This window comes from Sycon ciliatum, chromosome 1, assembly GCF_964019385.1.
Source record: "Sycon ciliatum chromosome 1, ocSycCili1.1, whole genome shotgun sequence".
In the NCBI taxonomy this organism is placed as follows: Eukaryota; Metazoa; Porifera; class Calcarea; order Leucosolenida; family Sycettidae; genus Sycon; species Sycon ciliatum.
Window position 1 is genome coordinate 68,300,894 of NC_088643.1, and position 27,486 is coordinate 68,328,379.

The window sequence follows — 27,486 nt, forward strand, 5'->3', positions numbered from 1 at the left end:
TTGTTACCTCTGTTTCGTATTGCTTTGGATAAATATTTTCATTTGCAGGCGACCCCACAGGCATTATCATCATGCCCCCGTAGTTGTAAGGTCGTTCGGGTGTCATTAAAGAACAATGTGTTCGGGTGTCTTTAAAGAACAATGTGTTCGGGTGTCGTTAAAGGGGAAGTTAAGGCAAAAATTAAAATTTCACCAGTTGTAGTCTTCGGGGTGCTGAGTCGAATGGTCGTGGTCCGAGGAAGCTGAGACGCTCCCTTCCTACTTGAATCCCAATCGAACTCGCGCACTTCCACCGAAAGTGGGTGACTGCGCCCTACTAGATGGGGATTTGTGTGCAAAATGTCACTAAAAGCGCCATTTCGTTCTTATAAAAGCACGGATGACCGCGATTGGCCCATATGTTGTAGTCTTTTGGACGCTGAGTCGACTGGTTTTGGTCCGAAAAGGCTGCGATGCAGCGTTCCTCCTTTATTCCCAATCGAACATGATTGAACAAGCGGTCACGTGCTCCTGCGTACGCCAGTCACCTGGTCACCGTGCCTGCAGGGTACAACTTACTAGCCTGTTTGACCTTTTTTGGGTGCAGTCCTGTCACTCGAGTTGAACCTTGGTGTGAAAGTTGTCGCCTGCTGGCGTGGTGACCAGGTGATTTGGGCACCCAGGAGAACGTGACCGCTTCTTCAACCATGTTCGATTGGGAATAAAGGAGGAACGCTGCATCGCAGCCTTTTCGGACCAAAACCAGTCGACTCAGCGTCCAAAAGACTACAACATATGGGCCAATCGCGGTCATCCGTGCTTTTATAAGAACGAAATGGCGCTTTTAGGGATATTTTGCATACAAATCCCCATCTAGTAGGGCGCAGTCACCCAGTTTCGGTGGAAGTGCGCGAGTTCGATTGGGATTCAAGTAGGAAGGGAGCGTCTCAGCTTTCTCGAACCAAGACCATTCGACTCAGCACGCCGAAGACTACAACTGGTGAAATTTTATTTTTTGCCTTAACTTCCCCTTTAAAGAACAATGTGTTCGGGTGTCATTAAAGAACAATGTGTTCGGGTGTCTTTAAAGAACAATGTGCAAGTGAGTGCTAGCTACACTGTAGTTATATTCAAGGCTTTATTCATGAGGTAGACCCCGGTTGTAGATCATGTGCATGCTTTTATATATATATATGTGTGTGTGTGTGTGTGTGTGTGTGTGTGTGTGGTGCGCGCGAGTATGTGTGTGTGTGTGCGCGCGCGCGTGTGTGTGCGTGCATGCGTCCGTGCGCATGTGCGTGTGTGCAGGATGATGCCGTGTTTTCCTTCGCAGACCCGCCAACTTCAAGTGGTACGAGCATCCCCTATGCATCTCCTGCCGGCCCCTTAACTGGACGTGAGCTAGGCCACATGAATGTGTCCACATTTTGTGCACAGAATGTTGGTTGGCGACAGCTGCTTTGTTTTAAGGAGCAACACGATCACTTGTTGTTTTATTTTCTCTTGTTCGTTTGCACCTTTCAAAAGGAGGAAAAGTCCACGGTTGGCGAGTTCATTGGAGTTTGCCCTGGGGGAGGGAGGGAGGGAGGGAGGGAGGGCGGGCGGGAGGGAGGGAGGGAGGGAGGGCGGGCGGGAGGGAGGGAGGGAGGGAGGGAGAGGCTGTTTGAGTGATTTGTGATGCAGTGAAGGTGAAGCAGTTGTAGTGAAGGCACCTGCAAATGTTGTCTGACTTGTTTGCTAAACTGTACAGCATATACAGTAACTGTATGAGTGATACTGGCTCCGTTCAACCTGTGTGTGGTTCCTTCATAGGCGGCATGTCGCTCTCCACCGACAATCTGTCCAGAGCCAGTGGGCCACGCGGCTCCAGCGGCTCTTACGACCTCACAGCTGCATCGCCCTCTCTACAATCTGACGATTCTCTGAATGAAGATGGGCCGCTGAACGGTGATGCGAAAAAAGATGATTCAGACATTTTCCGGCCAAGAGCAAGGGTAAGATATGAATGCATCTGTCCGTACGGATACTAATTGTACAAATTTCAAGTTGTATCCCGTTTCAGGCTTCGTCAAAGCTTCAGAGCAAGTTATCAAGTCAGAAGCTATTTGGAGTTATCTCAGACAGAGTTAAAAATCGGGCTTACAAGTTGAAAATTACCTGAGGTATCTTACTGTCAAGTAAAAGGCACTTAACGCACTCTCCACATACAGGCATGCACCCGGCTCAGAACACATTGTTTCTGGTTGGCATATCAGGGATATTGGGCGGAGCAGCTGGCGTGCATGAGAAAGACAGGTCGGCCTGCTCTGCGCAGGAGCTGTGACCCGGTGCACACATAGTGTGTGTGAGAGAGAGAGACAGACAGGTCGGCCTGCTCTGCGCAGGAGCTGTGACCTGGAGCACACAGAGTGTGAACGAGAGACGGTCGGCCTGCCGTGGGCAGGAGCTGCGACCGGTAGTGATTGAAATGAGCCAGCTGCGGAGATAGACTGCCCTCACCCGATATAAGTATATTGACAAGAGTTGTACTGACACTGTGATTGAGGAAATTATGGTGACAGTGACGGAGAGATAGTGATCCCCAGTCGAATGGGGTTGGGAGGGAAGGGGAAATTGACAACTGACGGACAAACCAGTGAACAGTCAAGTCGTCGGAAAGCAAAAGTGACAAAGGAGTCTCTCTTTTCTCTTTCTCTCTCTCTAAAGCAAGATTTGGAAAGCACGCGTGGGAGAGTGGCGCGCGCTGCGCATGCGCATGTATAGCAATGACATCATAATCAGATGCATGATCATCAGACTAAGTATGAGTGGTAGATGTTCCACGTTCGTTAACAGGGCTTAGGGCACACGCTAAACCACCAATACATAGAGTTCATTTCAAAAAATATATATAGACTCATGGTATTTTTTGAAATATTCAAATTTGGCTGGAGCTTTTTGAGAATTTTTTCAGAATATTGCTCAGATCCTTCCGCAATTACTCTCATATAGATTTTTCAGTGATCGGATTGCAAACGCCCAATTTCGAAATTTTTATGCACAAAGTGATAAAGTGATTTATTATTTTACGAGGGCAATCCCCACAGACTGTAAGTCTTTTTTACAGGGTACCCTATGTAAGTGCGTACAACAGAGCTTTTATGAAGAAAACCGTAAGTGCGTGAAATAGAGTAAAGAAAATGGTGGCTGCATACTATGCCAGAATGTATTGCGAAAGAGGCTGCGTAGAACACATTGCGAAGGAGGCTGCCTGGCGGCATGCTGCTAGAAGCGAATTCCACCTGTCAGCAGCCAGGTAGGGCAACGCCTAGAAACCATACCGTGACGGAGCATTAGGCAGGGCTAAAGCGATGGCGGACTGTCCCCTGGTCAAGGCATCCGTATGGTTGCTATTTGATGTAAGTACAGAAATTCGGCAAGTAGAGGGCTGCGGCGGCCATACACACACTTATAGACAAGGCAAAATATTGTAAGGTTATAACGGATGGCGACAGGAATGATTTTGTGGTAGTGACAAATGGTGGCTGTTGGGTGGTATGGTGTGTAGCCAAATGTTATCCTGAGGCTACGCTTGAAGCATCGAACGAGTTTGTTGTATGGGGTTGGTGATATGGTGTGAACGTAGCAGTTGCTAGCGTACTCCATGGTGGATTGGATAATGCTGTGCGCATACAACCTATGGCACCCGCACGATGAGTTCCTTTCAACCTGTGTTTCATACTTAGTGGAAGGGAGTAGGCATGATGTCATGCTCAGAGCATAATTATTACATCATTGCAGTGTGAGGATGATGTCATGCTCGGGGCTGTGGCACTGGTGTCTGGTGTGGTGTCATCATTGCCAAGCCAGTCAGCGGCCTAGTATTAAGGATGTTTAAGTGCCATGCACAGTGCCAATTCTGCGATGCGATGAGTGTTGGGCGAAAATCGTTTTCATATCAAGCGTTGAGGCTTTGATGCACAATGTGCGACACATCGCAGTGGAATCCTGAGTGGCGCACACAATCCAAAACCGCACGTGAGCCAGAGCGCCTGAGCCATGTGTGGCCGCCATATAAAAAGTGATGCCCATCGCTCATCACTCGTTGCAGAAGTTGGCTTAACTTCCCACGATGCGACCTGATGTGGAGCTTCGACAACCAGTGATTCGAATTTGTGCAGGAAAACTTTCAATCACATTGCTCGTCACTCATGGCGTTGCAGAAGAGATGTTGTGCATCGCACTTCAGCGCAGTTTATGTACACCTTTCGCGTCACAAACTGGAATGCGACCGTTTCTATGCTCCGTAAAAGCAGTTTGAGCACGTTTCAACTATTCATGTCAGGATACTATGGATAGTCTTCTCTTTTTGCTCTGTGTACTGTTTATACTAGGGGACAACTTGTCAAAGTATGCGACGAGTGCAAATCCCACCTAATCCGTTTCACAGTGCAAAATTTGCCACATAGTACGACTATCGTCGAGAGTACATAACCCCCCCCCCCCCGAGTGTGGAACGCCTGATCCAGCTCTGCATAGGGTCTTGGTCGAGCATAGTCGGATCTTTGCTTCATACTACCGTACACATCTGATTCTGGGCACGATGCGATCTGATCGCGAGCAGGACATTTCTGGGGTCCTGGCAGTGGTACCAACCCCGCACTGGAGTCCTAAAGCATGTGTGCAGCATCCCTACAACTGTATCGAACTTTCGTACAGAGTGTAGTCCACAGAGTGCCTGACATAATCATTGCGTTGGTCTACATGGATGGATACCGTAGTGACGCTCAAGTGCCTATATCCGGGCATAAGCGCACCCCACAAATAAGGGCAATTCCACACTCGTAGCTCACAAGCGCATGCGCCTATATGTGAGACCAATCGACCTTCAAAATATATCAAATATGGCGAAATCTCGCTTATAAGCACATGGGCTTAAATGTGGGTCACTACGGTAATAATTTGTCGGTACATAGACCTACGGCTCGAAGTCCTTTTACTGCTTTTTAGGAAATTCGGAGTGTATGTTGTTGGTGTCGTTTCTTCTAACAACCAATAATTAATTTTGGTTTGCACCTGGAGTGGTTGAACTGGAGAAACTTACTGTAAGTAAATCGACATGGACGAGGAAACTATTCGAGTTTTAAAACAGGCCTTGGAATCAACAGAAGAAGAAGAAGAGGTGACACTCTTTTCAGCTTGTCCTCTTCAGTGCCGCCACTGGCATGTTGTTCAAGCCGAGACCAGTTGTATTCAAGGTCCTTGCACGACCTGCATATGGCAACATTGGAAGCCTTGGTTGCCATCGACACTGTCCGACCAACCTTGTACCATAGGGAACAGCCGTGTGAGTCGTGGCGCTTAATCGGAAAGGTGCATGTTCGCAAGTGCCTTGTCTGGAAGGGAACATTTGCAAAGTGGATCTCATAGTCAGCAATCCCAGGGCAGAACTTCGTTGGAGATGATGGCAGCATCCATTCCCAATATGGGACAATGGAGATCAGGTCACCACTACAACTTCCAATCTCAGTCCTTTCGCCAAAGAGACACTCGAATTTGAACTCTCCATTATCTTTAATTACTAGACGACATACAGTAACCGGAGTTTCATTTTTGGTTACGTTGGCACATAAAGCAGGTGACACTTCAGTCCACATAATGCTACTACCGACGGTTTTTAGACGTCGGCATGACAGGCTGGCAAACGATGATCCGAGCTGATCCAGGAAGCGTTTTATTACATCCTCCGCAGTCATGCAGCACGACTTCTTTGCCTGTGGCTCCATTAGGATGGACGGGATAGCATAAACGAAAATGAAACAAACTTATCAAACTCATAAAAGCAGCAAGTTTGAAAGGACACCTTCGTTTGATTACCAAAAAGAGGAGAACAGAACTTCCTAAGAAGAACCTGCCAAGAAAAAAGCAACTTGCCGAGAAAGGAGGTCGTCCTTACAAGTCAACTCGCGGTGGCTTGGCCGCTGGCGCGGGGCCGTATCTTCCCAAACATACAAGATTGGTACACATATTTATTACAACCCTGTAGCACACGTACAGTTTGTGCGTTCCAGCGCGACTGTTCTTCACCAAAATACCCCAGACTCAAAAACAAAAGGTGCCCTGCCTCGCGCTGGTGTGGAGCATACGCATAACATCAGAAGATCCGATTACGCTCGACCAAGACCCTATGCAGAGCTGGATCAGGCGTTGCACACTCTGGGGGATTATGTGCTCTTGTTATCATCAGTTTGCAAAATGAGAGTTGTTATTTGATTCTCCGCTCTTCTTCCCTTTTTTGTTTACTTCACCGACAGCTGTATCAGGGAACTGTGTCTCGACCCGGCCGGACGCGGCGAAAAATGTTCTGTTCACTAAAGAATGAAGAACATAGTAAGTAATTTGGTTCACTTTTTAAGAATATTCTGCCTGGCTGTCTGTATAAATAACACTGGATACTACAGCACAGACTTAAAACGGGGCGGAGAGAATCTGGTCTGCCCCGCTAAATTGTTTGTGTAGTATCATGCATGCGGGGGGGGGGGGGGGCACATACATACCCGCACACAATATTGTATGTCGCTGCTGGCTTCGGAACTTCAGCATCTGTTTTCGCCTCTCTATTTGTCAAGCACCAATATGGCTGAGTGTTGAACGTCCCCATTCATTGGTGTGATTGATTTGAATCATTTCATGTGCAGGTGTATCCACATGTTGCTTAGTACTGTGTAATGTTTGGTGGCGTAATGCATTCTAAAGTGGTTGGTACTGAGGTGTTGCAAGTGACGGTTAAATTGGGTGCAGCGACTAGAGTGCAGGGCAGTCTGCGCACTAAGAATGAACATCATAGGTTTCGTTTGGCAACTTTCTCGTACGGTTTCAGTCCATCTTGCCAAGATACCAGCAAGTAACCTGCATTATACATCTTTTCCCTGCCTTTGCTCTTTGCTAGAGTCTGAGCCGAGATTATCGGTAGATTCTCCAGGACACGATAGTCAGGAGGAGGATTATGATGGTGTCCTTGCAGCGAAATCCTGTCCGGTAAGTACTAGTAGTCGGTCGCAGTCCTGTGACCAGTAATATTTACAGTTAGTGAATAACTGCTGATGTCCATGCTACTCTGGCCTCTGTACAAAAGTGAAACCTTATCCAAGCCAATGTACGATGAGCCTGCATAATGAGAGTCCAGATAATACCTACAACATCCTTTGTTGTCCAGGAGTTAGACCACAATCCGTGTGAATCTGAATTTCGCTATTAGTGCCACCATCAGGCCACAGTGGTACTGCCAGCACTCGGTCTCAGCCTGTCTGCATTGTGCTAGACTGTATTGCAGTGCCCTCCCTATATGGCCCGCTTATCCGAGTTCCGGCAGTAACGTCAGTGCCCTAAGAATTACATCTTTGTTCCTATTGTAACATGACGGATTTCACGGCCTTGGGTTTTGTCAAATTGTTGGTGTGTGGAATGATCCTTGTTGGCAATAGCTTTCACACGCCGCATCAAGACCTCTCACACTAAAGCAAGCACTGTGCCTGTATTTTACACGTATGTGCACCCACACAGACCACACTCGACTCCATCAACATGGAGAAAGTGGTGTTCCTGGAGCGCACGATGAGCGACACGCCGCCCACGGATGTGCCGCTGTGTGACCAGCTGCTGGCACACTCCACCATCGGCAATAGCGGTGAGTGAGCCGCAAGGCACGGCCCGGTACTTCTCAGCTTCTGACGAGCATGCACACACACACACACACACACACACACACACACACACATCCGCACACACATCCGCACACACAGGTGCACGCGTGGGCACAACGCTCTACAGAGCGGTGCAGGGTTGGAATATACCTGGCACCTCTCTTATCCGGACACTTCCCACAACTGAGCACCTTGCAGGAAGGTACCGGTAGTCAAACCTTGGAAATGCTTTCTTTTCCGTGCCAGTCAGCTGAACTAGTTTACAGCATAGCAGGTCTAAACCTTCAGATCCTGGTGGTTATGCTTCTGAATGGCATCGGTTTTGGTCCAGTGAGTCCATTCGAAGAGGTTGATACCGTATATCAGCGCCTTTAAAGCCATGGCCTTATATTCGAACACCGCTGCTTTCCTAGCTATTTTAGATGCAAAATGACTCACCCACTACGCTATGCCATAAAAGTCAAAGTACACACAGAAATTTCAATCTAAATCCACTTGTTCACCCTTCCTGCTGGACTGTAAGTTTGTTATTATAGTACTTATTCCTTCATTTTCACAAAACGAATGGCATTTCATTTATGAAGCCCATGGCTTTATAACTGAGACTGGCTTTATAATCGAATATACCTCCATGGCGTATAAAATAAAGGTGCGGACATACGGTACCTTATATCCATTACAGTTATGGTTGTAGTGTAGTGTATTTCCCAGGTAGGGACAAGTCTGAGAAACGGGCACGCTTCCGTCATTAGGCACCCGGAAACCAGACTTTCTACTGTCCATGCGTTGATGTACTTCAGTGCAGTAGGGCGAGAACTGCCTGTACATAAACGTACATGTGTATCGGTAACTGCTCTCATGTACCTACAATGTTGCTACTGTATTGTGTATTGCGCTGTGTTTATATTGCTGTAGATTTAGTGTCCTCCACTGCTGGTAGGATGGGTTTGCAGCGTTCACAAGAAGCTGTTGATGTAAGTACTGTACTGGGTGTGAATTGCTTGCCCACTGTCTGTCTGCATTGCACAAAGACTCGAGAAAGAGCAGTCCACAGCAGCTTGTGGGGAAGCATGTTCGCAATTAATGCTGTGGGTCCGTTTTCTTGTCATATCAATGCACATTTAGTTTTGCTTTCATGGTGCCGTTCTGCTGGTGCCAATGACGTGTGCGTGTCTTTGTGTCTGAATGGCTTGTAACGTTATGTGTCTATGCGTCTGTGTGTGGATCATGTGTGGCTCGTATGGTGCTCGTTTGTGTGTGTGTGTGTGTGTGTGTATGTGTATGTGTGTGTGTGTGTCGTTGTGTGTGTGTGTGTGTGTGTGTGTGTGCGTGCATGTGTGCGTGCGTGTGTGTCTTCATGCACATGCTTACCTACAAAGGATGAGTATTCTGAGGCCCGGCTGAAGCTTCGCGTGTCCTCTGTGTGTGGTGCCACGTCACCCATCGTGTCAAGGAAAGGAGGTAAGTCAAGCAATACTCCTATCACCACTACAAGTACCTACTTAGAATAGAGTATCGCGAATGTGAAGAAACCTCGTGTGACAACAATTATGGCCACCACTGTCTTACTCATTTTCACACTGCCTCGCTTGCATCTTGTTTAGTTTTGCTTAACTGATGTCTGTTTCGATGTCCGTCCATGTTTGTGCGGTGCAACATTTCAGGTCTGAAATCAAGATCCTACACGTCCTTGGTTCCGCTAGCAAAGGTACGACAGTGCATTTGTCTTTTTAGCTGCTTGATGAAGGGAAGTTTGAGTGAAAGAAGTGCAAGTTTAGATGTGGCCATCTGACAGCCTCTTGCTGATGTGCCCGAGTCCAAAACCGGACTGGAATCCCAACAGTAGCAGTATTGTTAAAGTTCTAACAATTGTAAAAGTACATATGTCTGATATTCCAATGCATTCTTGTCACTGTACTGTGTAAGATGTCCAGTCTATGACCGTGTTAGTTCATGTACATGTAATAATTGCAACTATCGCGTCCCATTTTTCGCCCTTTGACCACTTTGTGGCAGGTGTGATGCACTTGCCTCCCTCTGCTTTAAAGGGGAAGTTAAGGCAAAAAATATAATTTCACCAGTTGTAGTCTTCGGGGTGCTGAGTCGAATGGTCTTGGTCCGAGAAAGCTGAGACGCTCCCTTCCTACTTGAATCCCAATCGAACTCGCGCACTTCCATCGAAACTGGGTGACTGCGCCCTACTAGATGGGGATTTGTATGCGAAATGTCACTAAAAGCGCCATTTCGTTCTTATAAAAGCACGGATGACCGCGATTGGCCCATATGTTGTAGTCTTTTGGACGCTGAGTCGACTGGTTTTGGTCCGAAAAGGCTGCGATGCAGCGTTCCTCCTTTATTCCCAATCGAACATGGTTGAATAAGCGGTCACGTGCTGCTGGGTGCCCAAATCACCTGGTCACCACGCCAGCAGGTGACAACTTTCACACCAAGGTTCAACTCGAGTTCAACTCGAGTGACAGGACTGCACCCAAAAAAGGTCAAACAGTCTAGTAAGTTGTACCCTGCAGGCACCGTGACCAGGTGACTGGTGTACGCAGGAGCACGTGACCGCTTGCTCAACCATGTTCGATTGGGAATAAAGGAGGAACGCTGCATCGCAGCCTTTTCGGACCAAAACCAATCGACTCAGCGTCCAGAAGACTACAATATATGGGCCAATCGCGGTCATCCATGGTTTTATAAGAGCGAAATGGCGCTTTTAGTGACATTTTGCATACAAATCCCCATCTAGTAGGGCGCAGTCACCCAGTTTCGGTGGAAGTGCACAAGTTCGATTGGGATTCAAGTAGGAAGGGAGCGTCTCAGCTTCCTCGGACCACGACCATTCGACTCAGCACCCCGAAGACTACAACTGGTGAATTTTTGATTTTTGCCTTAACTTCCCCTTTAAGACCTTGATCCTTGGTGGTGGCATTCCTGCGGATGCGTCTTGATCCTTGAGGCCGGTGGCGTTCCTATGAATGCGGAAAACTCAGTCACTTGTTATCGCATCTGAAGAAAATGTTGAACAGTCACTGCTTGGATGACAGCTACACCGTAGCTCAGGGGTTAGAGCACCGGTGGCCTATAATGAAGGTCCCTGGTTCGAGTCCTGGTGGCAACAGTCAAGCTTCTCTTGAGACTTTCCCCCTTTCAGTACCTCAGATTTATGAATATTGTCGAGTCCTGAACTTTAATGATTTCTGCGTGAGGGTCATACCGTGTATTTCCGAATATAAATGCAGTTTGTGGAATGTTTCTTTTGTGTTGGGTGTTCAGGGTGATAGCAAAGAGGATTACTCGCAGCCTAAGGCGCGATGGCCATCTTTACCTGCAATTATTCGGAGAAGTGAGTGATGTTTAAACAAGCTTCTCATTGTTTTGCTGCATGCCTACATGTGGTGGCTGGTTGTTTATTTTGCGATATTGCCACTCCTCACCCGTTCCCTTCATCCCCTCCAGTTAGCACATCATGCTTGAATGATCATGACACATGTGATCATGTTATGCAGAGAGGGAGGACAAAGAGAAAAGAGAAGGAGAAACGAAAAGAAAACCGCGCTTGAAAGCCTTGATAATAGTGCAGTAGCTGCCTATGGATATGAGGGAGAGCTGGTTGATAAATTCATTGATAGCAGTACAGTCCTTGATATGAAACGGCGAATTAGACCAAATCTTGGATCAAGAAAAGATAGGAGATATATCAGGAGGTCGATAGGCATAGAAGCACGGGGAAGAACTACTGTGTTATGGGTGGTCCTAGACTGTGAAGATCAGTTGTAAAGCATGAGATGCTGGGGGACCTTACCAAGGCGAATTTTGTGAATAAGCATGCAGAGATGGTGACGACTGCGGCGGACAGCAAGGGGGTAAGTGCGAGCAAAGATTGTATAAGCAACGAGGGGAATAGGTGCAGTCCTTACCAAACAAAATCTTCAGGATGAGGAGATTGTGGGCTTCTAGTGAGTCACCGGGTTCAACCGGTAAGGCAGACCACGCTGCAATAGTCAAACACACACCACTCATCTCATTGGCCTGTCATGCTATCAACTTTTATTGAAATGTATTTCCATGAAGTTGTGGGCCTGTTCCCACTCTGCCATGGATACTAGTCCGACTGGACACGCACACAGGCACAGCACAGAAGAACGCATGTGTCAGCAACAAATGGTGCTTTCTGAACATCCAGCATCATCAACGACTTTCCTCGCCTCCAACACCTCACCGCCATCCAGAGACTTGCTGTGTGCCTTGAGAAATTGGCTATTGCGCACAATTCCACCACGGACGATACGATTGCGCGAAAGCGTGTTGTCCGCAGGCGTCCAAGGTACTTTCCGTAATTTCCAGGCTTCTTAATTCGGTGAAAATCATTGGATAGTTGAGTAGCACTAATTTGTTCGCTTGACTGGAGGAGCTGACTGACGACCATAACAGCAGTTACTGTCTCTGTAGAGCAGGACCGCGTAGACAATGGTCTCCAGGACTGTGTGTGATACCGAACCACGCCAGAGAAAAGAGAGAAGAAGAAAAAAGAAGGCCTCGTAGAGAACTTTCTTCAGTCGGTCAGGCGACTCGGCCTTCCGTTTCCTGAGGGCAATGTGTTCAGCGTAGATGTGGACCCACTTTGCATGCAGAAGAACGAGGATAGTGGCAGCAAATGCTGCATGGATTCTGTTTGATAAGCTACTTTTTCCCTTCCACGGAAAGGTGGGTACATCATCGCGCATCATTGCGAAACTTCACACACATCGAGAATGGAATATGGACAACATGAAGGCAGAAGTTGAAACGGAGGAGCTGCAGACGGAAACGAACAATTCTAGGCAGTAGGTCATCTAGAGCACGGCTGCCTAGAAGTGGGATGAGAGGCTTGTGATCGGTCTGGATCGTGAACGGCTTGCCAAGGATGAAGTGTTCGAAGCGATCACATGCCCAAGTTGAAGCAAGAGCCTCTTTCTCGATCTGAGAATAACGGGTCTCAGCTGGTGTTAGGGAACGGGACTGATACGCAACTGGACGAATAGAGCCGTCAGACTGTACATGGAGGCGGACTTCTCCCAGGCCGAACGATGAGGCGTCTGCAGTGATAATTGTGTCCATGGTAGTTGAGTACATCACCAGTACTGGATGCGAGCTGAGAGCTGACTTGATGGCGTTGAATGCTGCTTGGTGTTCATCGGTCCAGGTCCATGCCTGGCCTTTGATCAGAAGAGCACGCAGTGGCTGAGACATGGTTGCCAAATCGGGTATGAACTTTCCCAGCTGATTCCAGGTCCATGCCTGGCCTTTGATCAGAAGAGCACACAGTGGCTGAGACATGGTTGCCAAATCGGGTATGAACTTTCCCAGCTGATTCCAGGTCCATGCCTGGCCTTTGATCAGAAGAGCACACAGTGGCTGAGACATGGTTGCCAGATCGGGTATGAACTTTCCCAGCTGATTCCAGGTCCATGCCTGGCCTTTGATCAGAAGAGCACGCAGTGGCTGAGACATGGTTGCCAAATCGGCAGCGGCGGATCCAGAGTTCAGCTGAGGGGAGGGCGCGGGTAATATTCATGACTGGGAACCCATGCGGTACATGTATTTTGTACACATTACGACATAGCGGCTATTTTACGTCATAGGCTTAGCGGTTATGTAGAATTACTATTTTAGCACATGCACCCACTCCCACTTTTTCAACCACTTCATTGAGGACTCTGGCTGTAGTAGCTGCATCAACAGCATCCGAGTAACTAACTTCGCTGCGTAGCAGTGCTACCAGCCACATTCGTGACAGTCACAACGTCGTCATCTGCGATAGTTTCAACAGGTAAACGCTCCTGACTCGCATCATTACTACTGAGAGTCCCATCATCGTCGTCAGAATCTACTTCGGATTCCATTTGGGGAAGATCAGTGTCTGAGCAGACCTCGGTCTCAGGATCTTCGCTGTGGTCCGAATTCTCCTCCAAAGACGGATCGCTCGACTGAGCAGCTGGCGAAGCACAAGTTCACTTCGCGAAAAATCCGTGGAGAGTTTGTTGGCTCCCTGGCCGCTTGGCGGGCGGTGCGCCATCCCCTTCACCGACTTAGCTATACAAGTTCGTCAACTGAACACTAATTTCAAAACTAAAAGTCAACCAAAGTCTAAGAGAACAACTATTCCGTGTTCAGAAGAACTTTCTTATCTGACACTAGAAACTACTTGTCACAGCATGTGCAAACACTTGCGCAACTGCCCATGTGCATGCACTACAAAAAATCGAAATATTTGAGGGGAGGGCGCGCGCCCACCGCGCCCTCCCCTAGATCCGCCTCTGATCGGGTATGAACTTTCCCAGCTGATTCCAGGTCTATGCCTGGCCTTTGATCAGAAGAGCACACAGTGGCTGAGACATGGTTGCCAAATCGGGTATGAACTTTCCCAGCTGATTTGCCATGCCGAGGAAACGACGTACTGCTGGGACATCCGTGCAGGGTTTCAGCTCCTGAACGCCACGCACTTTCTGTGGATCAGGGTGAATGCCGTTATCGTCGAGAATGTGGCCCAGGAACTTGACAGAACGTTGGTGGAAAGCACACCTATCTGGGTTGAGCGTGATTCCGGCTGACGAGAGACGCTGTAGTACTGCATGAAGATTCTTCTCCTCCTTGTGTTCGTCGTCACCGAAGGTTAGGACGTCGTCAATCATACAGATGGTTCCTGGCAAGTCGCTCAGCGGGTCAGACGTCTGCTTCTGGAAGTACTCAGGTGCAGAGGAGATGCCGAACGGGAGTAGTCGGAAGCAGAAACGATCGATGGGTGCACATGTACCAGTCCTTCACCGCGTGTGCATCCAGGGCCCTGTTACTGTAGTGGGGTTTTATTCCTGTAGCTATGCAGAAGACGTTACTTCAGTAACGTCTGGCGCTAGCCAGGGCCCACACAGCTTTAATTTGGTGTTTGTTTGTTTGTTTGTGTCACGCCTGGCGCTATCCCGTATCTGTCTAGTACCGTACCGTACCATCAAACGTACCTGGCCACAAACAGCTGGCCACAGTATTTGCTGGCTCCCGTATCTGTTCCGTACCGTGCCGTACCATCAAACACAGCTGGCCACAAACAGCTAACCACAATATTCGTCGTATTATGTATACGACTCCCTGATGTATAGGGAGACTTTCTGGAAAGAAATAGGGAGACGAGGAGGAAATGCAGTTAGAATGGACGCTAGTTTCCGAATAGGTGATAGGATACGTCAGCAAAAACATACTTTGGAAGAGAGATCCCGTCGTCTCCAAAATAAGCGTGAACGGGCGAGTCAGCGCCGGTCACAGGAAACGTCGGAAGAGAGATCCCGTCGACTCCAGAACGCCCGTGATCGGCAGTGTCAGCGCCGGTCCCAGGAAACGTCAGGACAGACATCCCGTCGACTCCAGAACGCCAGTGATCGGCAGAGTCAGCGCCAGTCCCAGGAAATATTTCCATCAGTTCTAACAACATGCACGATGAGCTAAGCAACGAAGCATAGCGTAGGGCCCTGAGCTTCCAAGCCCTCTCGTTTCCTCAACAGTGTCTCATTCGCACCGACTCAATTAGAATTTTAGTACATTTTGTGACTAAGTCACCTTGACATTCCGCCATCTCCAAAGCAGTGAACTTCCCAAATAAATTGAACAGCCACGGCTCGACCTGTAAGGGACCATCCGGAATTATCGATAATTTTCACGAAACGAAAAAGTTTAGTTATGAGTTCCATCTAATTGGATTTCAACCTTTCTTGTTTCTACCTTCTGTTTCCACAGTGGATAATCCCCTCAGCTCGAAAAGTTCTAAAGAACACCTCCCAGCTCGTGCACCTGCCACAATAACCTCGGACTTTCCTTCTCCCGTAATTGTAAGTGCTAAGTACCCCATTCTCCCGTGTTTACATTCAAGTTATCCTCCTCACTTTTTCTCCTCATCTCTTCTCCTCTCCTCTCCTCTTCCCTCTTTCTCTCTGTCCTCCCCCTCCTCCTCATCCTCCTTCTCTCTATCTCTGTCTCTCTATCTCTCTGTCTCTCTGTCTCTCTCTCCTCTGTGTGTGTGTGTGTGTGTGTGTGTGTGTGTGTGTGTGTGTGTGTGTGTGTGTGTGTGTGTGTGTGTGTGTGTGTGTGTGTGTGTCTCTCTCTCTCTCTCTCTCTCTCTCTTTCTCTCTTTCTCTCTCTCTCTACGTACATCAACCGCAGGCAGGGAGGGGGGGGGCTGAAGCGGGAGACTGCGCATCTTTTGTCCCGACCAAAGGCAAAGAACTAGAGCAAAGGAAGGAGAAGAAACGAGGTAGAGTCACCCAGGGACTGTACCAGTTCCAGGCAGAGGTGCGCCATAAAGGGATGAACGCTGAGAGACAACCACCTTCGGCAGGGTTCACAGAATATTTGTTTGTATAAATGTGCAATGTGATGCATGTGATCAAGAGTACATAAACCAGAGTGTGCAACTCGGGATGGTTCCTGTGGGAGCGTAATTCGTGCACTACGTCATTTCTGACGGCATGGTAAGCCACAGGTACGGTGAAAAGTTGCGTAACCAGTCGCGGTGGTGCAGGTCACTGAGTTTGTCCTGATTTCGGTTTTTTGATACGGATAGCCTGGTGACTTTACTTGTCGGTGGATGTACGCAACGTACACAGTCACAAAAAACACCGAAATCCTGAAACAGGACATCTAAAATCAAGCAAACTTGGCTGATTTCCAGGCTATGAAACATGAAAATTTGAGCTGTACGCAAGTCGCGGCTTGGCTGACCTCATCAGGGTGACGTAGTGCACGAACTGCGCTGTTTCAGATCTGATATGCACAGTTGCACACTCTGGTTTATGTACTCTTGATGTGATGCATAAGGCTCTATACATGCATGCGTATGCTTATGAGCTTCTATTTCTGTTGTCTGGCTGATTCTTAGGTTGCAAAACCATTGCGGCCGACTGTGTCTGGAGGGGCCGATAAATCCCAAAGCGAAACATGGGCCAAAACACGGCGTTCGATGCCTATGGTGGGGTGTTTTGGTAAGGCAGCTTTTGGTCATCAGTCTCATCACCCAACCCATCTTCTCACACCCTATAGTATATGTGTGTGTGTGTGTGTTGTTCTCTCTCTCTCTCTCTGAGATGTTCTTCCCTGAATAACAACTAATTACTTTCGTACTGCCTGTTGGTCGAGTTGGCGTGCATGCCTGCGTGACTGAAGTTCCATAACAGTGTGTGTGTGTGTGTGTGTGTGTGTGTGTGTGCGTGTGCGTGTGCGTGTGCGTGTGTGTGTGTGTGTGTGTGTGCCTGTGTGTGTGTCTGTGTGTGTATGTGTGTGTATGTGTGTGTATGTGTGTGTATGTGTCTGTGTGTGTATCCATCTCTCTTTATCTGTATCTCTCTGTCTTTGTCTCTGTCTGTCTCTCTCTCTCTTTCTGTCTCTCTCTCTCTCTCTCTCTCTCTCTCTCTCTCTCTCTCTCTCTCTCTCTCTCTCTCTCTCTCTCTCTCTCACCTCAGACCTCAGACCTGCCCATCGCGGAAGCGATGATAGCGAACAGCTATGTTAGACATAGCAACTAGTGCTCTCACACACACACACACACACGCGCGCGCGCACACACGCACACCCACACACAGTGTGTGTGTACCATGTGCCATGTATCGCCACACACACAGGTCCTTTTTGATTTTGCCAAACGGCCATCTCTCAGGATAGAATGAAATTATTTTTTAAACATACGTATGGATCTACAGTGTGTTCCGGGCCATGATAGCAGTCTCTGCGGCGTTTAGATCAGCCGCTTCATGAGCTGCTGCATCAGCTGTGGCTGTCTGAGCATGCCGTTGCTCAAGTCATGCGCTCTAGTAGTATGTCATACGCTGCACTCCCGCAGTTGGAGCAGCCATGTTGGCGGGATGTGTTTGACCCATTGACCTAGACATCCCGCTGGCCACAGCATATTGCCAGTTGGCCCAAGTAGCATGTAGATCTACAGAGTGGTGTGGTGTGTTGTATTGAAGCACTCAGGATACGCCTGTCAAATGCTGACTATCTCCTGTCTTGTTTGCAGATTCTGCAGGCAACGGAATAGAGAGTGCCAGTAGCTCGGTAAGTGTATATTTCAAGCAAATGGCCACCAACTGTATTGGCAAATGGCCACCAACTGTATTGGCAAATGGCCACCAACTGTATTGGCAAATGGCCACCAAATTTGCCCATTTGGGGGAACTGATCAACTGCAGTCTTGACCTCTTAGTGTTCCGTGACATCATGTCAAGATTCACTTGGGTTCGACTCCTCTTCTTGTTGGCTGCCGCTCCCATTTGGAAACAGGTTATTGCTGCAGCATACAATGTACAAGCATCCAATGTAATATGCATCTTCTTGCATGGGTTTTCCACTTTTTCTGTCCGTAATGCACCGGTTTTCAAACCTATATCTAAGCCTGCCCAGAAAACTCACTGGTGCATTGGCCCTCACATCAAGATCTAGGCCTGTCCCGAAAGTCTAGTGGTCAATGCTATCTGATGATCGCTGCGTGCATGAAATTACTTCAAATTGCAGTCAAACAGCTGCTCATGTCCTCTGTGTGCTTGCGCGCGCGTGTGTGTGCGTGTGTGTGTGTGTGTGTGTGTGTGTGTGCGTGTGTCCTATATCTTGTGTTCTTATATGGCCTTCCAGGGCGTCCTGACAGAGCACCACAAGTCTTCAACAGAGTAAGATTATTGGTGGTTTAGCGTGTGCGCTAAGCCCTGTTAACGAACGTGGAACATCTACCACTCATACTTAGTCTGATGATCATGCATCTGATTATGATGTCATTGCTATACATGCGCATGCGCAGCGCGCGCCACTCTCCCACGCATGCATTCCAAATCTTGCTTTAGAGAGAGAGAAGGAGAAAAGAGAGACTCCTTTGTCACTTTTGCTTTCTGACGACTTGACTGTTCACTGGTTTGTCCGTCAGTGTCAATTTCCCCTTCCCTCCCAACCCCATTCGACTGGGGATCACTATCTCTCCGTCACTGTCACCATAATTTCCTCAATAACAGTGTCAGTACAACTCTTGTCAATATACTTATATCGGGTGAGGGCAGTCTATCTCCGCAGCTGGCTCATTTCAATCACTACCGGTCGCAGCTCCTGCCCACGGCAGGCCGACCGTCTCTCGTTCACACTCTGTGTGCTCCAGGTCACAGCTCCTGCGCAGAGTAGGCCGACCTGTCTGTCTCTCTCTCACACACACTATGTGTGCACCGGGTCACAGCTCCTGCGCAGAGCAGGCCGACCTGTCTTTCTCATGCACGCCAGCTGCTCCGCCCAATATCCCTGATATGCCAACCAGAAAACAATGTGTTCTGAGCCGGGTGCATGCCTGTATGTGGAGAGTGCGTTAATTGGCAGATTTGGCAGCTTGCTCTGTGTTCTTAACATTTTATGTTGCCAGATTTGGCAGCTTGCTCTGTGTTCTTAACATTTGGAAGCTTTGATTAAGGCACATACGAGCGTATCCATATAATAACACATGTTAGCCCATGGACCGATATATGCCATGCATACTCTCTCTCTCTCTCTCTCTCTCTCTCTCTCTCTCTCTCTCGCATGCGTGCGTGCACGCATGCACACACACACACACACACACACACACACACACACACACACACACACACACATACCCCCCCCCCCACACACACACACATACACACACACACACACACACACACACACACACACAGTGCGAGCGCTGTTGTCCAACTGTTGCACCGAGCCTTGAGATGCTGTGATGTTGGGCAACGTTCTCAGGTTCTATATTCTTGTTGCGCACCCCAATCCCTACCCTCTTTTTCTCATACGCAGAGTCCATGTAAAAGCGGCTCACACCTGATGGTGGTTCCCAGTGTGCCTTTTATATCATAATGCCAGCGGGGTGTTCGGTATCTGAACCATGTCCTGTTCCTCTCCTATTCCAACTCTCTTCTTGCTCTGCAGTGTCTCCCGAGCGCCGCCTCGGTCTGAAACCAGTGGGCCGGCATCGGTGGACAGGTTACACAGTCGACCGGGATCGGACTGTCGAGGTACATGTTCTAGCTGTTCTGCTGAATGCTATGTAGTATCCGAAATTTGGCAGAGCAGCAGCAGCACATTGAGCAGTTCTAGTTCTTATTGTGGCTTTAGGTCTCTGCTTCTGAGGTCGCTGGAATACCAGCGGACAGCTGAAAGATCACTTGAGCAAAGCATGTCAAACACATTTGCTTGCAGGGGTACACGTATCGCACGACTCCTAGCCAGCATAATTCGTGTGGCGAGCACAAGGCATACCAGTACCTTGCTCTCTGGTACTGCACCACTGTTCGATTTTCCCCACTGCATACAAGTATACAAGCAACAGTGTCTGCATGATTTCTTGTAGGAGTCGTGACGAACCATCAGATTACTGTCATACTGTACATGTGTAACATAACACTAACATTAATAGTTACGTTGAGACCGGAGATTTTATTGTTCATGAATCCAAGGTCGAGGCCTTATTTTATTTATACCATCTGATAAAGGCCCACACACAAAAGTGACCACAACTCCGAAGAATACTTTAAAAAGAAGGTGTCTGTATTAATTAACTGCCTGTGTTAACTAACTGTCGTACTTGCAGACGCTGGCAGTGCGGGTCACTCAAGATCACCGTCGCCGTCCCTACCAAGGGCGCCTGTGTCGCAGCCACGGGATCAAAAATGCTCTCCGCTAACGCTACGCGTCTTCAATATTCTCAAGCAGTGGATAAAGACCTTCCCGGATGTAAGTCCTCTTGACAAGGAGCATTTCCTTTTTGTTTCTTTAAACACGAGACACATTTATCCTTCATTTTTTTCCATTTCCTCAATAGTGTTAGCTTGCATGGCGTTGTGACCGCTGATGGGCAGACAGACAGCAAGGTGGGCAAGCTGTTTGCTAGATAGTAGATAGACAATAGGATGAACATGCCCACAGTGCCCTTGCCAATGCCTTTAAAAATGCTGATATGGCACCGGAGCTTTTTCAGCCTTTTTCGTACTGTAATTTTCATCATGTGCCGAGTTTCTGGCTGCGCACATTTCCAGAGAAGGTGAACACGCTACATGTAGTTGCGATTTGTCATTACTGCAGCAAAATTCCTTTATTTCCAGTTGTGATTTCTTGTTTCCACTGATTCCCCGTGTGTGTGTGTGCTCCTTCTTTGTCGTAGGATTTCAATGAGAAATCAATGTCTCGCCATCTTATACTCCAGTTCATTGAGGAGGTGAAGCAGAGTAGCATCATGGCTGATGTTGCACTGGCAAAGAACCTTAACAAGTGTTTGCTGTAAGTATTAGAGCATGTCCGGGACGGCGGAATGTTGGGAATGGAGCATGACGCATGCGCCTTCTGTGTTATTCTTCGCACGCCAAAAATTCATATTACTTGACTCCATATGTCCAATTTGTATGACCACATCGTGCATGCAATATAAAATGCATGAAGAATCATCATCAATGATCATGGTCCACATGGATTTACCGTACCATATGCATCACAACCCACCCCACTTTCATTCTTCCCTGAAAGTAATGGCTAGCCCTCACAAATGTGGTTCTGCAAGATTGGCGCAAAACCGCGCCGCCAAAGTAAAGATTCTGTGCATGTTGCATTGTGTGATCGGGCCCTAGGCAACCTACAGACTCTAGGCTGTTGTGCGAATGATGACGAAGGCAAGCACTGACATGTATGTACCTTTGCGCCCGCACTCGCTCGTGTGTGTGCGTGTGTCCGTGTGTGTGTGTGTGTGCGTGCGTGTGTCGGTGTGTGTACATGTGTTGTGCGTGCGTGTGTCGGTGTGTGTACATGTGTCGGTGTGTGTACATGTGTTATGCATGCTTGTGTCGGTGTGTGTACATGTGTCGGTGTGTGTACATGTGTCGGTGTGTGTACATGTGTCGGTGTGTGTACATGTGTCGGTGTGTGTACATGTGTCGGTGTGTGTGCATGTGTCGGTGTGTGTGCATGTGTCGGTGTGTGTGCATGTGTCGGTGTGTGTACATGTGTCGGTGTGTGTACATGTGTCGGTGTGTGTACATGTGTCGGTGTGTGTACATGTGTCGGTGTGTGTACATGTGTCGGTGTGTGTACATGTGTCGGTGTGTGTACATGTGTCGGTGTGTGTACATGTGTCGGTGTGTGTACATGTGTCGGTGTGTGTACATGTGTCGGTGTGTGTACATGTGTCGGTGTGTGTACATGTGTCGGTGTGTGTACATGTGTCGGTGTGTGTACATGTGTCGGTGTGTGTACATGTGTCGGTGTGTGTACATGTGTCGGTGTGTGTACATGTGTCGGTGTGTGTACATGTGTCGGTGTGTGTACATGTGTCGGTGTGTGTACATGTGTCGGTGTGTGTACATGTGTCGGTGTGTGTACATGTGTCGGTGTGTGTGCATGTGTCGGTGTGTGTGCATGTGTCGGTGTGTGTACATGTGTCGGTGTGTGTACATGTGTCGGTGTGTGTACATGTGTCGGTGTGTGTACATGTGTCGGTGTGTGTACATGTGTCGGTGTGTGTACATGTGTCGGTGTGTGTACATGTGTCGGTGTGTGTACATGTGTCGGTGTGTGTGCATGTGTCGGTGTGTGTGCATGTGTCGGTGTGTGTACATGTGTCGGTGTGTGTACATGTGTCGGTGTGTGTACATGTGTCGGTGTGTGTACATGTGTCGGTGTGTGTGCATGTGTCGGTGTGTGTGCATGTGTCGGTGTGTGTACATGTGTCGGTGTGTGTACATGTGTCGGTGTGTGTACATGTGTCGGTGTGTGTACATGTGTCGGTGTGTGTGCATGTGTCGGTGTGTGTACATGTGTCGGTGTGTGTACATGTGTTGTGCATACTTTCACTCATGATGTACATGTACCACAGGCAAGCAAGCAGTGCTGCAGAGTTAGGATCTCCCACTGACAAGGTACGTAGCTGTCCATGCTATGGTGTCCTGAATGTTAGGACTTTCTCTTAGCAATACATGTACTGTACCATTGAATGTGAACCTGCAAGCTACATCCAGCTGGACTGTACATGTACATGTTGTGATGTTTTCTTCTTCATTTTTGTCTGCAATCGATAATTTAGGCCGCGTTGTCGATGTCAGCCTTCTCCAACGGCAAAGGGCCGAAGCTCTCTACCTTCTCGCATCAGTGTGTGGCCGAACAGATGACGTTGAGTACACACCAGGCGTTCTGCCGCATACGACCTGGGTGAGTAGTACATGGCGTGGTATTGTCAGGCCATGCTCCACTAGGCTGGTGTGATATTGTCAGGCCATGCTCCACTAGGCTGGCGTGGTATTGTCAGGCCATGCTCCACTAGGCTGGTGTGGTATTGTCAGGCCATGCTCCACTAGGCTGGCGTGGTATTGTCAGGCCATGCTCCACTAGGCTGGCATGGTATTGTCAGGCCATGCTCCACTAGGCTGGCGTGGTATTGTCAGGCCATGCTCCACTAGGCTGGTGTGGTATTGTCAGGCCATGCTCCACTAGGCTGGTGTGGTATTGTCAGGCCATGCTCCACTAGGCTGGTGTGGTATTGTCAGGCCATGCTCCACTAGGCTGGTGTGGTATTGTCAGGCCATGCTCCACTAGGCTGGTGTGGTATTGTCAGGCCATGCTCCACTAGGCTGGTGCGGTATTGTCAGGCCATGCTCCACTAGGCTGGTGCGGTATTGTCAGGCCATGCTCCACTAGGCTGGTGGTGCGGTCCTCAAGTTCATGGTCATGTCTTCATTTGATATGTCTTCATGTGATGTACACCAGTTCTTTTTCTTTTTTGCAGAGTTCAAGTGTAGAAACGCGTGCGCTGATGATTCTTATCGGAGAAATGTCATCTGTATGTGTGCGCACGTGTGTGTGTGTGTGTGTGTGTGTGTGTGTGTGTGTGTGCATGCGCGCGCGCGCGCATGTGCGTGTTTGTGTGCACATCTGTGGACATGTGTGTATTCGTGCACGTGCATGTATGTTTGTGTGAATGCATGTTCATCCTGCAGAGAACTCTGTAAGCAGGCTTGGAAGCGGCAAAATCGAAGAGAAATTGCCCCAAACGTGTGTGCAGTCATTGACAAGTGCAATCGCGTGAGTATTGACACTGAGACTGAGATTGACATTTTACATACTATAAGAGCCATTATTCTAACGAGCCGCAAATATAACGATTTCCTAAAATTGACCGGTTTACGTGTACAAAAGGTAACGCTTCTGACTCATTCTCATCGCTCACTAGTAACAGTATATTATCCGCTCTGGGCTGTCCAGTTGTCTTGGATCTAGTTGTTCTCGACCACACTCACACCAGCCAAGAGCCGACTGGTCTTGGGAAAGTAGAATATTTTCTTCACCACTATGAAATTTGGACAGGCAAGGCAGCAGTAAAGAGCAATGGCAGCCGTGCATGCTGCGTGCACTCCATGTAAAGGCCTGAATGGCCTGAACAACCTGAATTGCCGATGGTGGCCTATGGGAGAAATGTGTACATTGCTACCACCCAGATAAATGAGGCATGAGTGTACTTTACATGACATTCCACTGTAATGTATGGTACAGAAGGGGACCCATCCTTTGCCATGGTTGGGTATCGCCCTCAGTTCTGGGATTGCTCCCCATATTAGCATTGTTTGCAGATGCTATGAGATAAGAGTTGAATGAAGAAATGAAAAGTATGGATAAGAGGAAGGACAGAATTCGAGTTGGGACTAACCACCCATCGAACTCAAAGTAACCAGAATGTATTCAGTCGGAGAGTGCGGCAATAAGGCACACAACTGGCAGGGAGAACTGCAACATTCAACGGCATGAGACCTAGCTGCAGCACATCTACGAGGCGCAAATCAACAACTTTCCAACTTACTCTCTGACTGTCTAATGATCTGGTTAATGTGGTGGGTGGTTAGTCATAACTCGTATCATTTTTGTCCTTCCTCTTATCCATGATTGCATTGGCTTGCCATTCGAGTTTAATTTTTTTTTAATACAATGTATATGGACCCATGTGATATGCCCCGTCTGTTCTTTCTCAATCTTGCTTCTCTCTTGTGTAGCTTGGTAACTGGGTACCATCTGAGATTCTGGCTGGCAAGACAGCTGCGAAGCGTGCCGATGCCATTGAGAAGATCATTCGCATTGCTTTCCACTGCCTGGACCTGCATAACCTCAATGACACACTGATCATTGCCTACAGCCTGCAGAATTCTGCAGTGGAGCGCCTCTCCAAATCATGGAAACTGGTTCCGTCCAAGGTATGCGAGTTTGTGTGTGTGTGGGGGGGGGGGGGCGGCCGTATGCGCATGCCCACGCACACCCACGCGTGCGTGTGAGTACATGTGTATGTGTGCGTGTAAACCTAACTGAAGATACAGTGTACTACCATACTCATTGGTTACAAGCTGCTTTTCAGTAGAAACCTCCCCTGCAAAGACCATTTGAGAAAATCAAGACGCTCTACCTGTTCTCTCTCTCTCTCTCTCTCTCTCTCTCTTTCTCTCTGTCTCTCTCTCTCTCTCTCTCTCTCTCTCTCTCTCTCTCTCTCTCTCTCTCTCTCTCTGTCTCTCTCTCTGTCTCTCTGTCTCTGTCTCTCTCTGTCTCTCTCTCTGTCTCTCTCTGTCTCTCTCTGTCTCTCTCTCTGTCTCTCTCTGCCTCTCTCTGTCTCTCTCTCTCTGTCTCTCTCTCTGCCTCTGTCTGTCTGTCTCTCTCTCTCTCTCTCTCTCTCTCTCTGTCTCTCTCTCTGTCTCTCTCTCTATCTCTCTCTCTCTCTCTCTCTCTCTCTCTCTCTCTCTCTCTCTCTCTCTCTCTCTCTCTCTCTCTCTCTCTCGCTCTCGCTCTCGCTCTCTCTCTAAGGCTGGGCGGGGTTGTGAGCAGGCTTTCATGTCATCTTTTCTTATTATTTCTGCTTTTCATCTCATTACAAAAATTCTGCGCTTTTTTCTCCATCTGCGCATAAAATCTAGACTGACAACCTGCTTGTTAAATCATGCACCTAGCTTTCAGGCGTAAAAGCAATGTTGTAGAGGTCTCAGTCCTCATTTGTTAGACTTACCTGTTTTTATAAATGTAACTTACTCTCTCTTTCTCTCTCTCTTTCTATCTCTCTCTTTCTCTCCTCTCTCTCTCTCTCTCTCTCTCTCTCTCTCTCTCTCTCTCTCTCTCTCTCTCTCTCTCTCTCTCTCTCTCTCTCTCGCCTTTCTGGCCACTGCCTATGCCAGCACTTGGCGTCAATCTTCAGCTTGTCATTTGTGCGTTCGTGTTTTTCTTCTTATCTTTGTGCACTAGGTTATGAAAATGCTGGAGGACATCAAGAAGGTATGCTCAGCAAACGAGCGTTATCAGGCCATGCGCACGTACATACATGCGTGTGAGCCGCCTTGTGTGCCCTTCATCGGTGCCTACCTAGACATGATCTATGGCATTGATGTCACCATGAACACATTCGACAATAACGGCTTTGTCAACTTCGCCAAAATGGTCCGCCTCTCGAAACAGGTACTGGCACTGTGTGTGGTGCACTGGTGTAGTACGGCTATGGATGTTATGAGTGTCGGTGCGTGTGTGTGTGTGTGTGTGTGTGCGTGCGTGCGTGCGTGCGTGTGCGTGTGTGTGCGTGTGTGTGCTGGTTACCCCAGCAAGTGTAGAGTGTGCCTAGAATGCTGTCTATACTGGTGACCCCTGCAAGGGCAGGTTTGCTTAGGTGACTCTCTTGGCCATTTTATTCCAATGCACTGGGTGTGGTGTAGACCAGGTGTGTATTGGGGGTCGCTCCACTTGGTTTCAGCAACTACAGTGCTGCTCAATGAAGTCCAGTCGAGTCACTCAAGTGCGCGCCGGGCGCTGCACAGCCCTAGACCTGCGAACACTGGGCTGCGTAATGGCAAGGTGCAAACTTGACTCATGCGACTGAATTTCATAGAGCAGCACTGTACGTGGATTGGGTAGTTGTCTGGCACAAGTCTAATATGTTTCATTCGAATCCTGCCCATTTTTTGTTACTATAAGAAAAAATTGTTGGTGTGCGGATACATTTGGAGGCTCAGTTTGATAGGAAATGCAAACCCGTGTAGGAGACTACTACAGTCAAATCTGCCGTTAGCGACCTCTGCTGTAGGCGACCATCTACCGTTAGCGACCGATTTTCCGTGCACCGACGGTTTCTCATACAAACTGATCTGTCCAGAGCGACCATCTGCTGTGCGCGACCAGCGACCGCGATTTCATGCACGGTGGCTGCATTCAAATCTGCTGTAAGCGACCGCGACCCAGGTTCAGTCAGGTGCGAAACTGTACTTGCCAGTGCGCTGTCAACTGCAAAGTGTGAAAATGCGCTGTCTTGCAAGTGCGATCGACTGGCGGCTGGCCTGTACCATGTGTACTGAGGCTGTGCTGTAGCTCTCAAGTCCAGGCAGTGTCGATCTACTGCCTTGTCGCATACGCGTACTATGAGTATGGTCGTCGTTGAATATCCATTATAAAAATGATATTAAAAATCACATTATTCTCGTCGATTTGAGTACATGGAAGCATAATACCTGGTATGCCGGATTTACCATACATCTGCCGTAAGAGACCATCTGCCGTAAGCGACCGCTTTTTCTTGCACCAAGGGGCGGTCGCTTACGACAGATTTGACTGTAGTACTAAAAGCCGAAGCAAGTACAGTGGATATCGGTTATAAAGTCATCGGACATAGTGATAAACCGGCTATATTGATACAAAATGAAAATATCAAAAGCAAAACCAGAAAAAGCCAGTCAAATTATCATTATAACCAATATATCGTATATAGGGATAAATCGGCTATAAGGATACAGAGTTGGTG

General features: G+C 48.3%; 1 protein-coding gene across 2 annotated transcripts in view; it reads left to right on the forward strand.

The window, feature by feature from the left end:
- The window catches only part of LOC135805085 (ras-specific guanine nucleotide-releasing factor 2-like), a 36,661-nt gene that overhangs the window by 6,913 nt on the left and 2,262 nt on the right, over window positions 1–27,486 (forward strand). The window contains exons 4-24 of one of the 2 annotated variants that reach the window (XM_065319077.1): window positions 1,288–1,375; window positions 1,792–1,973; window positions 6,273–6,348; window positions 6,908–6,996; window positions 7,522–7,645; window positions 8,577–8,635; window positions 9,041–9,122; window positions 9,326–9,369; window positions 10,941–11,010; window positions 15,432–15,523; window positions 16,570–16,672; window positions 17,704–17,741; window positions 18,315–18,349; window positions 19,623–19,708; window positions 20,284–20,426; window positions 20,854–20,969; window positions 22,555–22,597; window positions 22,762–22,886; window positions 23,672–23,756; window positions 24,719–24,916; window positions 25,947–26,156. In XM_065319077.1, the coding sequence (XP_065175149.1) occupies window positions 1,288–1,375; window positions 1,792–1,973; window positions 6,273–6,348; window positions 6,908–6,996; window positions 7,522–7,645; window positions 8,577–8,635; window positions 9,041–9,122; window positions 9,326–9,369; window positions 10,941–11,010; window positions 15,432–15,523; window positions 16,570–16,672; window positions 17,704–17,741; window positions 18,315–18,349; window positions 19,623–19,708; window positions 20,284–20,426; window positions 20,854–20,969; window positions 22,555–22,597; window positions 22,762–22,886; window positions 23,672–23,756; window positions 24,719–24,916; window positions 25,947–26,156 (2,088 nt within the window). The remainder of the gene's footprint in view (window positions 1–1,287; window positions 1,376–1,791; window positions 1,974–6,272; window positions 6,349–6,907; window positions 6,997–7,521; window positions 7,646–8,576; window positions 8,636–9,040; window positions 9,123–9,325; window positions 9,370–10,940; window positions 11,011–15,431; window positions 15,524–16,569; window positions 16,673–17,703; window positions 17,742–18,314; window positions 18,350–19,622; window positions 19,709–20,283; window positions 20,427–20,853; window positions 20,970–22,554; window positions 22,598–22,761; window positions 22,887–23,671; window positions 23,757–24,718; window positions 24,917–25,946; window positions 26,157–27,486) is intronic. The other variant, XM_065319078.1, reaches the window with a different exon arrangement.